The sequence below is a fragment of the Alosa alosa genome, chromosome 1 (genome assembly GCF_017589495.1).
Source record: "Alosa alosa isolate M-15738 ecotype Scorff River chromosome 1, AALO_Geno_1.1, whole genome shotgun sequence".
Classification (NCBI taxonomy): domain Eukaryota; kingdom Metazoa; phylum Chordata; class Actinopteri; order Clupeiformes; family Clupeidae; genus Alosa; species Alosa alosa.
The window spans coordinates 46,304,281-46,321,164 of NC_063189.1; the positions used below are offsets into that span (position 1 = coordinate 46,304,281).

The 16,884-nt window shown below is 41.5% G+C and overlaps 2 protein-coding genes across 4 annotated transcripts; one reads left to right on the forward strand and one right to left on the reverse strand.

Moving 5' to 3' along the window:
• Positions 1 to 388: 388 nt before the first annotated feature.
• LOC125307777 (proteasome subunit alpha type-7-like) lies at positions 389 to 5,717 on the reverse strand. Its single transcript, XM_048263833.1, has 7 exons — positions 5,449 to 5,717; positions 4,823 to 4,949; positions 4,590 to 4,714; positions 3,239 to 3,361; positions 2,920 to 3,039; positions 2,757 to 2,819; positions 389 to 737 (listed from the first exon to the last, which is right to left on the reverse strand). The coding sequence occupies exons 1-7, from the start codon at positions 5,548 to 5,550 to the stop codon at positions 642 to 644; spliced, it is 756 nt and encodes a 251-aa protein (XP_048119790.1). The 5' UTR covers positions 5,551 to 5,717; the 3' UTR covers positions 389 to 641.
• Positions 5,718 to 6,229: 512 nt separating this feature from the next.
• On the forward strand, positions 6,230 to 16,624 carry ss18 (SS18 subunit of BAF chromatin remodeling complex). 3 transcript variants are annotated; one of them, XM_048257449.1, is made up of 12 exons: positions 6,231 to 6,594; positions 7,383 to 7,459; positions 7,630 to 7,714; positions 8,236 to 8,374; positions 10,491 to 10,715; positions 10,859 to 11,029; positions 11,128 to 11,205; positions 11,341 to 11,379; positions 11,908 to 12,030; positions 13,300 to 13,430; positions 14,086 to 14,148; positions 14,960 to 16,624. In XM_048257449.1, the coding sequence occupies exons 1-11, from the start codon at positions 6,526 to 6,528 to the stop codon at positions 14,101 to 14,103; spliced, it is 1,155 nt and encodes a 384-aa protein (XP_048113406.1). In that variant the 5' UTR covers positions 6,231 to 6,525; the 3' UTR covers positions 14,104 to 14,148; positions 14,960 to 16,624. The 3 variants fall into 3 exon arrangements, with proteins under 3 accessions (XP_048113399.1, XP_048113415.1, XP_048113406.1); XM_048257442.1 differs by lacking the exon at positions 14,086 to 14,148 and having other exon boundaries at positions 6,230 to 6,594; XM_048257458.1 differs by lacking the exons at positions 11,341 to 11,379; positions 14,086 to 14,148 and having other exon boundaries at positions 6,230 to 6,594.
• The last annotated feature ends 260 nt before the right edge of the window (positions 16,625 to 16,884 follow it).

Consider the following 16,884-nt stretch of genomic DNA (forward strand, 5'->3'; position numbering starts at 1 on the left):
AGGAAATGTCCATATGGTTCACATTTTCTATAAATGAACAAGTATATTTTTGTTAATCCTGATTACAGAAAGACAGACAAATGGTCCATTTTTCATTATAGTCATTCATAGATTTCCACCCTGTTGTAACTCATGTAGGGTCTAACATGCCTTCACATACAGTAACATTGTGGAATGAAGTCACTGACAATGGCATTTTGGCAGTCTGCATACGTCTCCCAATGCTGTCAGAAATCCACTATTCAGATGCTATATTATCGTTACATACTCATCATAACTGTGCTCTGAAGACGGACAGGTGGTCTTTTTTAGGGACAACATGCCAGGACGACACCTTGGTCTGCAGCTCTTCCGTTTTTCTCCACATCAGACAACATCACACATGTAACATGTTGAACAGATGTTTTTATTACACAAAAAGGCCGACAACCTCAGTCTGTTACATTACTGTTAAGACCATTACATGTTGAAAATAAATAGCTAGCATCTAGGTCCATCCTTGTGGAAAAAAATGTAAACATCAGGATAAGGAGAGGAAGTACAGGGGCTTCAAGAGAGGAAGTACAGGGGCTTCAAGAGAGGAAGTACAGGGGCTTCAAGAGAGGAAGTACAGGGGCTTCAGGAGAGGAAGTACAGGGGCTTCAAGAGGACTTCTTCTGTTTTTTCTTCTCCGCCTCCTCTTCTTTCTCTTTCTCAATCTCTGCCACCAACGTTTCAATCTCTTTTGACTCCAAAATCTACATTCAGCAGAGAAGGAAAAATGATACACCTTCATTAAATTCAGCCTAATAAGGTGTTTGTACATCCAATTGCTTTTTGAGCTAATTCCATCCCTGCAGCACTGCCTTTACCCCCAAGCAACACACACACACACACACGATAAATAGAAATGTTAGCCTACAACTCCACACTGAGATATGCTACTCCAAAAGATATGTCAGAGGACCTAGAATGTTTAGAGTGCTGTGCGTAATACAATCTTACCTGCCAAGTGAGGGAGAAAAGTTTTTGTTTATTTATTTTTTAATCTCCCAAGTGAGGAGAAAAGGTTTTGTTTATTTGTTTGTTTTTTTAATCTCCCAAGTGAGGGAGAAAAGGTTTTGTTTATTTGTTGTTGTTTTTTTAAATAATTTTTAATGGAAATACATGTCCACGTCATTTAATACTAACGCAATCAGTGCAGTCATTAGCTCTATACAAAAGTGCATCAACGGCTCTGTCATCGTGTAAAAAACACCCCCAATGTTGATTGGCTCAATTTTTGTCCAGGTGGAAATCAGGGGCATGTTAAATCTCAAAGGGTGCGAGTTTGACAGCGTATTTTGCCGACAGTGCATGCACACTGTGGCCAGAGCGAAGTCAGATGCACAAAGTGGGATGGGTCCGAACTTAATTAATGATAGATAGATAGATAGATAGATAGATAGATAGATAGATAGATAGATAGATCAGAATTTAACACTGTTTGCATGTGATGTATTCAGTTGAGTTGGTTTATTAAATTTCACTTCACTGGAGACGTCTCGCCCATTTCAGAGTCCCTGCCTTGACGTAGCTTCCCATTACCTATATCGCCGCCGAACTCAGGGCCAAAATGTTTCGCATTGGTGTGCAACAGGCTTTGAGGCATGTTTTCCATCCTTTGGTGGGTGTGGCAGAGATGCTACCCTTCAATAACGAGGTGTATACAAAACCTGCTGTATTACAAAGGCAGTGCACACAGTGTATCCACCTCCATTTACTGGATAGTGAAACAATAACAATACAAAGTTGAAAAGATAATGAAATGTATTTTGTATGTCCTTTTCATCAGGCTCTGAAAAATCTTTGAAAAGAAAGCCAAGAATGGCCTTTTGTTGCACAAACAACAGAGTATTCAATGCATCACTGTTTCTGTTGAAGCAAGGCTTTGCTAAGTTTTGTCCAGGATCTGCCGGAGCAAATGCAATGAGCTCATTCGTTTGTACCCAGGTTGATCAGGTAGTTTTTTACTCCTCTAATCATACTAGCTAAACTTTCCAGGATATTAACACATGCTCTGAACAGCAATCATTTTCAAAAAATAATAGATAGTAACTCAATGTTTGGATTTTTAAAATAAGCCAGAATTGTCTTCAGTGTGAACACAACTCACAACTGGCAGTGTTGATGAATATGATCAAAAAGTCTCTTTATCATACTGGTGATCTTTTATTAAAAAATACATTTGAAACCATGCAACCTTTAATGAAAGCTGAACTATCCAATCACTTCTCAGTTTGAGCTTTCTGGCAGAGACAGGATTTATTTTTAATATCAGATGGCATTACTTTGAGCTTATTGTGTCATCTACTCATAACAATTTGTCCAAGCCCTTTCGAGGAAAAACAGCCCCACATCTTCAAAGATCAACCCCTATTCTTGACAGAGGGGATCAGGCAATTTTGTGGATAATACATTTTTATACTGAACCCCTGCTGTCTGTTCCTAGAAAATGTCAGAGTTGATTTAATCTGTTCATAGACACCAGCCCTGTGAAAGAAAGTTCTAAAAGCTATATTATTGACTAGCAAATGGAAGGGCTTGATTTTAAATAGATGTAGAGGGTTTTTATCTGCCTTGTTAACAGAGATGGAGTTGATTGCCGTTTCATAGAGAACAGCGTGCCCCCTCAGTTAAACGTAATCCAACCATGAGGGTGATATTGGTTGTCCAGTTTAAGCTTAATTTTTGCTATACACGTTGTGTGTGTCGCCCTATGTGTGTGTAAACGGTACCTTCAGTGGTTGATTTCTCCTAATGACAGCCAGCTCAATGTTCTTTCCACCTGACTGCACCACCTTCAAACACAAGGAATACATTATTCAGGCTAAAATTAGAGTTTAAAAGGAGGTTAGCTTTGAATAATCAAAACAAGTGATTGCCTATTCCTGTCCTTACCTCCAGTAAAGCTTTAATAGCCAGTTTGATGGCCTCGTTGTCACCAGTAATGGCCTCCTCCGTGTAATTCTTCTCTAGGAATTCCCTCACAGTTTTCGCACTACGACCAATGGCATTGGCCTGAATGGACGGAACAAGCAAATTATGCAAGTGAGTGTCAAATCCACCATCGCGTCATATTCTTCTGGAATGTGAAAATATACTGGAGTGTGTAGCGTGTGGCAACTTAGTCCAAAGAGGGATGTCATGTGGCAAGTGTTTTAAAGGGTAATGCAGCTGCTTCTCCACTGATGTCTGGTTTCCAGTGTCGAGCACTCACCTTCCACGCGTGGTAGGTGCCTGACGGATCAGTCTGGTAGAGTCTGGGAGTCCCATCACAATCAAAGCCCACAATCAACGCAGAGATTCCAAACGGTCTGCGCCCGTTGCTCTGGGTGTAACGCTGAAACAAACAAGAGTGCAGAGAGACGTACATTAGAGCAGCCATCACATATCAATGTGTTCCTGTCAGCAGGAGCACAGTGATGTCATTTCGCAATACTCTACAACATACCTGTATTTTGTCTTTCAAAATACTTTATTTAGTCAATACACAGCCTTAATTGTGTTTCTTAATTTCCACAGATAAGATCATTTGTAAAGTCTTTGTTCACTGTATCTCTGTCTGCACACATTATGAGGAAAAAATATACACATAACACTTTTGTTTTGGCTCCCATTTTTCATAAATTATATGTGGTAAATATAAAGACTTGCTCAATGCACACAAATGGCTCATTTATTTCAAATCCATGTTAGTAGGCACTTCACCATTACCAATATAATACAATGCGGCATTTGACAGGTGTGGCATATCAAAAGATGCTAATTAAAAAGCATGACTATTGGACTGGTCACAATAAAAGGCAACTATAAAATGAATCAATTTGAGTGAGTGCGCAATCAGCATGCTGACATCAGGAGTATGCACCAGAGCTGTTGTCTGTGAGCTGAATGTAAAGATGAAGTACTGGTAATGGATATGGATTTTTATCACATTTCTAAGGAAAATTTAAAATCAGAATTGTATGCATAAGTCTTAGAACTTTTACTTCAACATTTTTACGTATTTTTTATATTTCTATTATGGTGACCTTCGTAAATATAGTCCATACAGGGATGGATTACTGCACGGGCCTACCGGGCCCAGGCCCAGGGGCCCCAAGGGGTCAGGGGGCCCTGAAGCCCAAGCCATTGCATGGAATCATTGCCTCAATATCAACAAATCAGGATATAGGCTATGAATCTGATTGAATTTAGTATTGGCCATCCCCAAAATGCACCAGAATACAGGAAATCACATCAAGCTTAATAAAAAAATTCTGGGGAGGACCCCAAACCCCTCCTCCCACATATGCGACAATTAGTGGGGGGCCCTTAATACATCTGGGCCCAGGGGCCTGAAAGTTCATAATCCGCCCATATGTCCATATCCTACATTATTAGCTAATGGGCATGAGCGATGGTGATGTGTGACTTTTGCTCAGTGCTGTCTTTTGCAATCTAACTCTGTTCCTCCACTGACCCCCACTGCTGCTTCCATTTTTATCATTATTTATTTTAATCAGTTGAACGATCCCAATAAAATAACATTATTTACTAAAGTGTTGAGCATCCACTCTGGCCTTTACCTGCTTAAGGGTGGCAATATATCTTGTGATGTATTCCACTGTGACAGGGTCTTCCACAGTCAGTCTGTGACTCTGACACTCCACTCGAGCCCTGTTTATGACAATGCGTGCGTCTGCAGTCAGACCTGGAGACAGGTAATTGTGGTGGGTGATTACAGTATGTGAGCAGTGACATTTCCAACTGAACTTTTATTAGTGATTATGAGAAAAGTGCATAATTTCTCATTTCTCACCTGCAAAGGCCATGCAGACATGTTCGTCCAGCACGCAGATCTTGCGGACTGTCCTCTCCTCTTGCAATTTTGCCACAGATTTTTTTTCAACACCCAGAACAACAATATCTTTACCCCTTATGCCGACCTATCAACAAACAGTACCGTAAATTACATCTAATGGGTAATAGGTGGTAGATGATTAAAAAGCCCTGAAAGGCGGTGCAGTTCTGTTTCTAGTTTCAGAATCGAATCACGGTGCCATATCAAAAGTGGCTGGAGAAAGCTAAGCTCACCCCAGATCAAAACAATGAATGAACTGATTCACGAAGGTGTTATGGACATAGTTATAACGTAACTTGATAATAGCTATTGGAGTTATTTTTCTATTAGTATTAGCACACTGCACTACTTAATATGCATACTACTTAAAGTTGATGTATCATCCTATGCTAACAACACTGATGAAGGCTACCGTTGTCCGAAAAAGAGTGGGCCAATTGTTTTCCCTATATTAAAATACACACATTATCTATACGAATATCGCCAGCATGTCAGTTGATACATCACTAAAATCACAGTTAGATAGTTGTCTAATGACCTTAGTTGGGCTAATGGTAAGTTAGTTATGATATTGTTGAACTCACAGCCGTGGATCCTTTCTTGACAGCCTCTTGGGCGTACTCCACTTGAAAGAGATGACCATCGGGAGAAAATACAGTAATAGCTCTATCATATCTCGCTGCCATCGCATTCACTTACTAAAATACTGACCAATGTAAAAGATTGAATGGCCCAGTATCTACCTAATTGCTTCCGGGAATATATGCACCACAATGTGAATCTGACTAGCCCTCTGCTAGCCCGAGTTAGCAGACACTTTTTTCAAATCGTACACTTCCTACACACTACGCAAGCGCATGAACTTTGAACCTTAGGCTGGGATAAACCAAGTAGTCCACAGACACAGGTAGGCAAAGTAGGTGGCCTAGTTAAGTAAAGTCTCTGATTAGGTTTTATCAAAAAATGTCTAATAGTAGACGGGCTGTTAGATGATGATGATGATGATGATGATGATGATGATGATGATAATGATAACATAGAATTGGGGGAATAAGAAGAAGAGGGAGAAAATGAAGATGAGGAGGAAGGAACACAACAAATATACATGTATTCCTTAGTAGCTTAAGCCTTGGATATCTGTTTCTCTCATATAGGCCAATAAGGATAGGCAGTTAACGTTTTGTTCCAGATTACACAGTTGCTGTGGAAAATACAATAGAGAGGATAATAATACCAAAGATTTAAGAATAGGCTACAATCAGTTTTCTTTCTAATAATATGCCTACAGAATGACGTCGTCTCAGACAACATGCACCCTCCTCTCCGCAGTTCATACCATCTCCCAATACCCCATAGCCCAGGAGGAATGAACCATTATTTCTAGGTAGTAATTAGTGTAGTTCCAATTTTTCATTTATTTTTTCCACAGTCATTCAACAAGGGGTTTCATTTTTGTGCCGAACAGTCTAGACATGTTGCACATTTTATGACACTTATACATTTAATTGTTTTGGAGATAAGAATTTGTTTTAGCATTGTTTCGACCTCCCCCTCCGTGAGATGCAACGTTATTAAGTAGCATCCTTCCTTGAGCTGTGAGGTTTGAGTTTACAGATTAGTATTTTATTGTATGTTTTAACCCACATATAGTTAAAATCACAATGTCGGTGGCGTTTGCACCTCACAGACCGCGCGGAAAGGGTGATATAACTCCCGCAGGCATTCAAAAGGTAATTACTTTTCATTGCGTATGTGAATAGAACGGTGGAGAAACATAGTGGCAGCTGCTGTTAGCTCTAGGGTAACCTAACCTATGTATCTTCTTCTAGGATTCGAACTCAAATTGTTAGGAGGGAATTGGCTTGATTACAGTCTAGCAGTCCCGGCGCGCGGTTAATACAAACTTAGCCGCCGCTTCAAAAGAAAATATAGGCTGACTGATACATTAGCTGCAATGTTACGGTTTCGTTCATCAGCCTAATTTCGCGAGCTAGCCACAACGGAGGCCTAGTTTTTCCCAAGCCAGATTGATGCAGGCGCTTTGTTAGCTGTGAATGCACGTAGGCTATCATAGGTTCATAGTGGAGGATCGTTTTTGTTCAACGTGAAATCGCACACGCGTTAATTGGCCTATGGTTGATTACAAAAACAACAAAAAAATAGAGTAGGCCTACAACTGTGGAACAGCTAGCCCGTTTGTTTCACATATTGTTGTCCAAGCTAGAAGCTAACGCTTGAACAGATCCTTGCCAGATCAGGGCCTCCTCCGCTCCAGACTCATAGCCTAACTGTTTGGGAACCCATCTGTAGTGAAGAATAAATAAATGCAAACCAGCGCGCTTAGAAAATGAACATGTTTAGCGTACCTTGTTTGGCCATTAGCTGTTTCATCCGATTTAATTTAATCATTTATAAGCTTATAAATTAACTAACAGGTTCTCTAGGCTATTCATGACTGCTTTTCATCTCAATCTTTCACAAAATCATAATTAAAAGATTTTCAATGTCATTCTTTCAGTTACTGGATGAAAATAACCAACTGATACAGTGCATAATGGATTTTCAGAGCAAAGGAAAGACGGCTGAATGTTCACAGTAAGTTGACATGAAACAGATCTTGTGTCCCTTTTTTGCTTATGTCAAGGTTTCTCGTGGTGGTGGCTTAATTTTGCAAGTTTTATCTGAAGTGAAAAACTGTATTCCTGTCCAATGTTCCACAGACCTTCAGTAGGCTACATTTCTTTTTGTCTAATTTTTTGTAATAGGTACCAACAGATGCTTCACAGAAACCTTGTATACCTGGCTACGATAGCAGACTCTAATCAGAACATGCAGTCTCTCCTTCCTGCTGTGAGTATTGCTGGTTATTGATAACCATCTATTGGTCCAGTTATTTATACCTGCTGTAAGCAGTCAAATTTAGTTTAATGTAGGCCTATACCAATGGGGTGAGCTAAAGGTGATTTTGAGAAGAACCAGCCTTAAGGAGATACAGAATGTTTACAGTTGAATAGCCCATGAGTGGAAATGTGTGCTTTTTGCAGTCTTTAGTAAAATAGTAAATAAAACTCTGACATTGCTCCATTTCATGACTGTCAACAACTTTAAGAAAGCCCTGGAAACTTAAAACCGCTTCCCTGTCTTCCTTTTACCCAGCTGAACTGTCTTACAATGACTTGCACACACAACTCTGTGCACATTTGTGCATGCTTATTAGGTACCGGTATTATCTTTGGTAAATAGCCTGTTAAGAGATTTTGTTCGATGACACCATTCAGACGGCACATTTCATGTATACAGGTGGAGCAGAGTAATTATTATAGCCAGTTCTTTATTTCCATTCGATTAAGCATCACTTTGTTCCTTTGAAGCCCCCAACCCAGAATATGCCTATGCCGGGTGGCATGAACCAGAGCGGCCCTCCTTCCCAGGCCCCCCACGGACACAACATGCCCTCTGAGGGCCCACCTGCCGCACACATGCAGAGCCAGATGAATGGACAGATGCCTGGTAAGAGACACATGGCCATGCCTCTGCTGCATAGTCACTCAAAGCCTTACAGAGGAAGCTGCAAAAATTATTTTGGTCGAAGTTGAACTATGCTGTTTTTATTGTTTGTAAACATGTCTACTTGCATACACTTACTAATATCCCACGGGTTCCCACGGGTAATGGAATTTTGGGAAGTCTATCCCAGATATGGAAAGTCAGGGAATTTTAAATTTTTTGGGGGAAAGTCATGGAATATCAGGGGATTCTGTTGTAGCAGTTTAACATTTACTTGTCAAAATACATTAATACAAATATTTCCAGGGAGAACTGGTGTATATCTGGTTATAAGTTTTAGTGCTTGCTTGGCCCAACTTTGTTTATTCAATCCCATTTATTCATCTCCCGCTCTATAAAAGTAAAAGATTCTTGAACGCAGCATGGCTGTTCTGAAGTCATTGGTCGGTATATTGCAGCATTCATTATATAGAAAGTCATGGAATTTTTTTGGCAGGGAAAGTCAAGGAAAAGTCATGGAATTTTACATTTGACTTAGAGTGGGAACCCTGTAATATAAACATGTTTACTTGCACACACTTATTGTAACGCCTCCAATTATCACCAATTTCTTTCGAAAATTCTAAAATAACAGTGTTTTTCAATACTAAAATAACATTTGATAAATTAACCTTACATTTTTTAGTAGCCATAGGTTCTAGATTTGAACAAAATCTGTTTTGGTTCTTAACGGGAGCATTTACTGCCTGAAATATCCGATTTTGTTTACCACGCTCGGAGTTATAGTGCTGGCCTGATGGGTTGCCTATTTACGCCGTTTCAACGGCACATGAACGGTTAGACCAAGAATTCTCGTCATGAAATTAAAATTCCACTGGAGCTCCAAGCGGATGTGTACACGCAGCCTTACAACACTGTTTACAGCTCTTCGAGTCACAGTAAAATGTAATTTTTGGCTACAGTGTTTCCCACAGAATTGAATTCTATTTGTGGTGGTAGGTTTGCAGAATTAACTTGAATGCAACAGTTTTTAGCAAATTAGCGCAGTGTGGTTATGATGCTAACCAGATTTAAGCACAATTTAGTACAACCTGGAAAATCATTGTGTGGTGGTCAATGTTGATATTGTGGTGGGCCGCCACAAATAAGTCAATGTATGGGAAACACTGGGCAAATTTAGATACACCTATGGTGTGGGTGCTTGCATTTCTTTAGGAATCCGCCATCTTGGTTTGTATAGAAATGGATATTAAGTGACACATGCACACAAGACGGCGGAAATACGGGACCGACGGTAATAGGGGGAGTTCCGATAGCTGTGTTTTGAACTTTGAACCTACTATTTACAGCTCACTACCCCAAGTGTGTCACTACTCTGTGAGTGTGTGTGTGTGTGTGTGTGTGTGTTCGTTCATTCATTCATTCACTAACCACGGATGGGTCAAATGCAGGAAGAATTTCCCTCAGGATGAATAAAAATATCTTTCTAAAACACAGTCTGAACATCATTAACATTTTGTAACATTCAGTACTGCTATTATAGTTTGATGTTAGTGTTATAGAGACGGTATGTTAACTCTTCACACTATTTGGAGCATGTTTTATAGGCTGCTGGTATCATCTTCTATCATTTTTTTGAGGTCATGTGACGGACGAACACATCCTAATAGACACATTTCTTGCCTCAAAAATGTCTTTTCTTTGTCACACAAGAAATAAATCAGGTGTTATTGAGATATGACCTGATTCTCCTAAACCACTCATAGAATAAATAGAATTGTAGTTAGATTGCCAGATTTGGAAGGTTTTAGATTTTTTTGCTAAACAGACAATCGGTTACACCCGTCCCTTCTGTGCCCCTGAAGCACGATGTTGATTGGCTGGGATTGTTATGGCTAGGCCCAAGCCACTATGCTTGTTTCCCCATTTACAGAGCCACAACTTGACTTGACCTGACTTTGTTTTTGCACACCACAGCCACTAAATGGACAGCTAGAGCACTGAGAGGAGCTATTAGCTGAGCCTGACGAAACACGTATGGCATTATATCCACAGCCTGCTCCTTCAAAGCCAATGGCCACCATATCTTAACAGGCTCCATCTCCTCTTTCCTCTCCAGGCCCTAACCACATGCCCATGCAGGGCCCTGGCCCCAACCAGCCCCCCAACATGCCTAGTGGTGCCATGAACATGCCCCCCAGCAGCCACGGCTCCATGGGCGGTTACAACCATGCCGTGCCCTCCTCACAGGGCATGCCCACTCAAGGCCAGATGAACATGAGCCAAGGCCAGCCAATGGGAAGCTACGGCCCACGACCTAGCATGAACATGCAGCCCAGTCAAGGTACCATGCCTTGTTTGTTAAAGAACCCTCGTCTCTGTATGCTTGGTCTGAAGTTCTGAACTATCAGCACTTTCTCCGCTCAGTACATTTGATTCAGTTTTGCATTCTTTTAAGTTTTTTTGCCATTTGACACAACTTCTCAGGTCCTATGATGCACCAGCAGCCACCCTCCCAGCAGTACAACATGCCCCCTGGTGGCGGCGGGCAGCACTACCAGGGCCAACAGAATCCCATGGGCATGATGGGCCAGGTGAACCAGGGCAACCACGTCATGAGCCAGAGACCCATGCCCCCCTACAGGCCACCACAGCAAGGTAAGCACCCACGCTGATCCAGATGTTTCACAAACAGCTGTCCATCAAAGGCCACCGCTGGCCTCTATGAACTCCGGCCTTTGTGTGTCCTCACCCAGGTCCTCCTCAGCAGTACCCAGGCCAGGAGGAGTACTATGGAGAACAGTACAGTCACGGTGGGCAGGGAGCTCCTGAAGGTAGTTTCTTGCAGTTACATGCATTTTCTTAAGGTGAAATAGTCACTTTATAGAGATGCTCGCCTTTACTCTATTTTCCATGTCTACATCATTACAATAAATAAACCAAAAAACTTTGTGTGTCTATGGCGTTAGGTGGAGCAAAGAACTTACAGAAGCTTGTTACAAACTCTGGTAAACAGAACTGGTTTCTGAGACTTTTTAAACTCCTTCTTTATGGCTCTATCCTATGGCATCTACTTGTAGATGTAATTAGTGTTGAGGTTGTATTAAGAGTTTGAAGCATGTTAGTGAGATGGTTAATGGCTGTTGCAGACTAATGATGTGTTCATGTAGTACTTTTTTGGGAGAAAAATAATCCTGTTTTGAGAAGCATTTTGTTGAGTGATAAAGTTGATATAGTATTTCTGGAATACTGTTTTGTAAATAATGTTATAAAAAGCTGCTATTAAGACTTCATATAGGATTGATCATATGTAAAAGTGTCAAGGTATGTAATACAGATTGATTATCAAAGAAATGTATGAGCTTATTTTCTTTTGTTTGTTTGTGTAAACTGTGGGATATTTGTGTCAGTATTACCTTGATATGGATGACCATTGAATGGCCACCCTATGCTGCCTAGATGCATGTTTGCAGTCCACAGAGATGAGGTCTCCCTCAGCAGGCCTGGCCTGAGCTGTCCTCTGTTGCCCCCTGCAGGAAGTGCTCAGTATGCCCAGCAGCAGGAGGCCTACCAGCAGGGCCCCCCTCAACAGCAGGGCTACCCACCCCAGCAGCAGTATCCTGGACAGCAGGGCTACCCTGGTCAGCAGCAAGGCTACGGTGAGTTAGCCAGCCCAGGAAGCCACAGCTTGTCTCTGTGTGCAGTGCACAGGCACATCCTTACCCCCTCAGACTCTTCTTCCACTCTCTCTCTCTCTCATGAACATAAAAATGTCACATCTTCCAGCTTAATGTATTAAACTTTTTGGCCTGGAGAAACCGAGGAGAACTAAATTGCCCATGTCGTGTAGCGCGGAGGAGGCGCAGGGAAGACCTTGGTTGAAGCCTTAAACATGACGCACTGACAGATAGCCGCTTGCCAGGCGCTACCAGGCTAAAGTGGGGGAGGAAAGGTGGCTGGGTTAGAGCCCCAGGCAATGTGAGTGGGAGTGGAACTCATAGTCTTCATTTCTCCCTGTTTTTTATTTTTTTCCTTTTTCTGTTTCTCTCCTCCTCTTCTCTAATCCCGTCAGCTTCTCTCTCTTACTTCCTCACTCGCTTCCTCTCTCGTTGAGCCAGAGGCCTTTCTCATGTTAATGACGAGCTTGCAAAAGAATCACACATGCACGCGCACACACACCACACACACACACACACACACACACACACACACACACACACACACACACACACACACACACACACACACACACACACACACACACACACACACACACACACACACACAGTGCTACCGGCACCATCTGGAACACGCTCTCCTGAGCCCCCACAAGGTTAAGATCCTCCACCGCGCCTAACGATCCTGCGTGGGCTCGTTTGACTGAGAAGAATCAAACTTTTTTCTCCCCTTTCTCTTTTTTTGTGAGCCAGAGCACACACACGCGGCCTGGTGCTTGGGAGTTTTAATGAGGCTGGGCGTTTTTAATGAAGGTTCACCAACTCCTTGATGTGTCTCCACATTAGTGGGGCAGTGCGCTAGCTCCAGACAGATGCCCTCATTACTCCCAGCCGGAGATGGGAACCAAACCGTCCACCCCTTCCCTCTGCCCTGTGTGTGTGTGTGTGTGTGTGTGTGTGTGTGTGTGAGGGGATCTATGAGATGCTAGAAGGATCTACTGTCGATTCCCAGAAGCTTCCATTAGGGAAGGCACAGGGAAGAGAATGTGACGTGACCCCCCCACAATATATCATTAAAAGAGCAGATGCAATGAGTGTTTATCTCTTGCTGAAACACCCACAGATCAGCAGCTTGGTGCTGCTTCACCGGAGAGCCGCTATTAGTGTGCAGAGCCTGATCTTGATGAATCAGTTACTGTTTGTCAAGGTTGCTGACTGACTGTTTGTGTTGTTTTATTTGATGTGCCTTAGGTCCATCTCAAGGAGGCCCTGGGCAGTATCCCAACTACCCTCAGGGTCAAGGCCAGCAGTACGCGGCCTACAGGGCCCCACAACCAGGACCTCCACAAGCTCAGCAGCAGCGTCCCTATGGCTATGAACAGGTAGGTCCAGACCAAGGGGTAGGTGTTAAAACAATAAGTCACTCTTGATGTCTCTCTCTCTCCCAGACTTCATGTAGAGAGACATTTGGTGCCCTCTCATTCTCTAGGTAGTGTGCAGGGAACAGTCCATGAATGTCTAGCGACAAAGAATTTGGGTAACTAAATATGTGATCTCTACTCTGTACTCGGTAATTAAGTCATTGTTTATTTAGGTGGCACAAGTAATTGCATGCTAGGGGCTGAGAGAAATCTATTGTGATTTTCTGTGCCCTTAAATGTGTGTGTGTGTGTGTGTGTGTGTGTGTTTTGTGTTTTGTAAATACATGCAGTGAGCGTGTGCGAATGGGAATCTTATTTGGGGGGGATTATCTAGCAGAGGTTTGCAAAGATGGCTAAAAGGGGCTTCCTCTCATTGGTGGGTCCTAAGCATCCTAGGCAATGCAGCTTGCATGATGTTTACCTCGTCCTTAACAAACGCCCATGTGGCACGAGGAGAGAGCCAAGGGAGGCCACATTCCACTGTGATTTGGAAGCCTCTCTTGTCTACCTGGGCAGTGTCCAGGACCAGAGCTGAGTGTTGCCCTGTATTTGATATGTGTGGTCCTGAGCGGGGGCCACAGCCACCATTTTGATATCTCTATCTTTGAATATTCAGGGACACATGAGGAAATAAAGGACCGGGTATTTCAACCCCTGACTAGATCTGTAAGAAGCAAAGGTAATGGTTGCTGTGGAGACGTCGACATCAAATCTAGACGTTTTGACTACTAGCCTTGATTTTTTTTTAATTTTTTTAATTTAATTTTTTTTTTTCATTTTGTTGTTTTGTTTTATTTTTTTTTTTTTTGTTTTTTTATCTCCACTTCCCTCCTCTCCTATTATGTCTACTTTCTGTCTTTATTTTACATTGTTTTGTAATCAGGGGTCGAAATAATCCTCAAGGTCCTTGTAAGCAATTCTGGGTAAAAACAACTAGGCTGTTGTTTTGAATTGAAGGCTCTGTGGGGGAAACAAAACAGTAAAGTTTCCAGAATATTTCTTGTCCAAATGATCTACAAAATAATAAATGTCGAAACGGCAAAATAAAGTGTTTACCGGGAAAGGTTGATCAACTGTGTGAACCAGTTGAACTCAAAAAAGGGTTATTTGTCTTGCAACTTGTAAACGTCCAATTATGGATGCAACTTTGGAAGATGATAAGCCATTTTCGACCCCTGTTTAGAAATGTCCATGTAAAATATTTCAGGTCTTAAGTTGAAAATGGCATTCCGAGTTCTCTGCATTATAGTTTAACCTTACCAGTGCTGCTCCTTCTGCACTCATGATGTCCTCTTTTTTCTGCATTTAATTTCCTCATAACTGAAGTCATGCTGCCATCTCCTGGTCAAACAATGCCAACACACCTGTTAAGAAAATACAATAGCTCTGGTAGCAGTAACTGCCTGCCTTCTCACAAGGATGAACTGCGTCCGACACCCAAGTGTTGTCCAGACCTCTGATTATGTCTACCTTTGCTCTCTTCCTCCCAGGGGCAGTATGGAAACTACCAGCAGTGAAAAAACACAGGCATTGCACTTCCATGAGCGCTCACTCATAGTGCTCCCCTCTCTGGACCTGTAGAAGGGCTATTGCTCTCTGAGACCCACCTATTACATACATACACACACACACACACGCACACACAATTGCTTATGAAAACATAGCTGCCCTAGATTACACACTCTGTGTCTCTCTGTATCTCTGCCTCTCTTATTTACACACACACACACACACATTGAAAGATACTTTTATTTTTAATGTGAAGACAGCGATTGTAAAAGTTTTTTTTTTTTTCTTCTTTTTTTTCTTGCTTGTTTAAAGAACTAATTTGTATTATGAATATAATGATTTTTGACATTACCACTTTTCTTGTGAGCATTTTGGGCCATCTGAAAGCAGCGATGCCTTAAGTGTTTCAGAGCTGCCTTCTCACTCTATTTTACGTTTCTGATTTGTTTCGATTCCAGACAAGGCTACATGCTCACAACACTAATCATGCCCCTGTCAGTTCCAAGGTTGTGATGTGTATAGCCCTTAAGGCTCTGCTATGAGTGGACTCCTGTATAGTAAGCAATAATGTGACTGTGAGAAGGAGGCTCTTGAGCTGTGACCTTGTACCAGGGAATATTCATTTGTGACCAGGTCAACCAAAATGATATGTGTACAAATGTATTTACGCTTTTTAGATAGAGCTGAATTTGTTAGAGGATTTGTGAACTAGTTCTGAGCTGGCCTGCCTCCAGAACACACACACACACACACACACACACACACACACACACACACACACCACCTCCCCAGTCACTTTTTGTGTTAGGATTTGTTTAAAATGCATTGAGGGGTCTCATCTCACGCTGCTTCTGTTTGCTTACCAGTCTATATTGTGTTTCATTATCTCAGATGCCATCACTTATTTTTCAGTTGTTCACTAGGGACTCTTCCATTTAAACTGAAATGAGTGAACTGTATATAGTCATTTTTTCTTGGAATAAACAGCTGGTGTGAACACATCCAAATGTAACAAGTGAGGAGCCAAGGTATTAAAGCATTTTTGGGCCAATGTTGCAGATGACTAGGAGGTATAGAATTTTTGTTTTTGTTTGGAGAATTGTTAACAAAGTAAACACTCCATGATTGTAACACACACTTTCAAATTATTTTTCAGAGAGTTAGTAAGAGTAGCCTGTGTCCACTTTTACTCTCTCTCTGAATGCACCAAGACATTGTGGACTTGAGTTTAAAAACTAGAGTGTGAAACAAATTCATATGAAACATCATGTCTCTGTGACAGTGGTTGATGTCTGGGTTTTTAGATTTATGTCCTTTATATACAGCGTGGCTTTGACAAAAAAAAACACAGTATTTGCTCAAATGAACAGTTTTATATGTAAAGGAGTCCCGTTGTGTGATCTCCAGATTTGCGTTAGACGTTGATGTCCTAATGATTTACAGTAATTTGCAGTGAGACTCTTGTGTAGTCTGCAGACAGGAGCTCTAGAAACATGTTGCTCTCTGTTATTGTAAAGGCCTTGATTTGTTGTCTGCTTCCTCTCTGAGGGGGTCATCGCTGTCTGTGGTTTCACCACCCTGTAAAGCTCTATGTCTCTGTAACTGAAACAAAATGTCAGAATAAATTATTGTGACTTTTTTCATAATTTGTTGTCTGAATTGTTTTTTGTGTCTTTCATAACCACAAATGATAGCATTTTCTTATTTCTGACTGAGCTTTATTTTATTTGGTTATCTTTCATAGAACAACCATTTGTGTTACCCTTAACAAAAATCCAAACACAAGATGATGTTTGTTTAGACGTAGGAGCATATAATATTGAACCGTTTTCCTCTCCGTAAATAAACATATAAATGGAAGGTCACCCACTGTCCTAAAAAAGCTAAGTGGTATATACAGCTTCGG

Coding starts and splice junctions, on each gene's coding strand:
- LOC125307777 (XM_048263833.1), bottom strand. CDS start 5,550: ATGGCAGCGAGATATGATAGAGCTATTACTGTATTTTCTCCCGATGGT. Junction 4,950..5,448: donor TCAAGAAAGGATCCACGGCT/GTGAGTTCAACA, acceptor GTTTGTTGATAG/GTCGGCATAAGGGGTAAAGA. Junction 738..2,756: donor GGAGAAATCAACCACTGAAG/GTACCGTTTACA, acceptor TGCTGAATGTAG/ATTTTGGAGTCAAAAGAGAT.
- ss18 (XM_048257442.1), top strand. CDS start 6,526: ATGTCGGTGGCGTTTGCACCTCACAGACCGCGCGGAAAGGGTGATATA. Junction 11,206..11,340: donor TGGGCAGGGAGCTCCTGAAG/GTAGTTTCTTGC, acceptor CTATGGCGTTAG/GTGGAGCAAAGAACTTACAG. Junction 11,380..11,907: donor GAAGCTTGTTACAAACTCTG/GTAAACAGAACT, acceptor TGCCCCCTGCAG/GAAGTGCTCAGTATGCCCAG.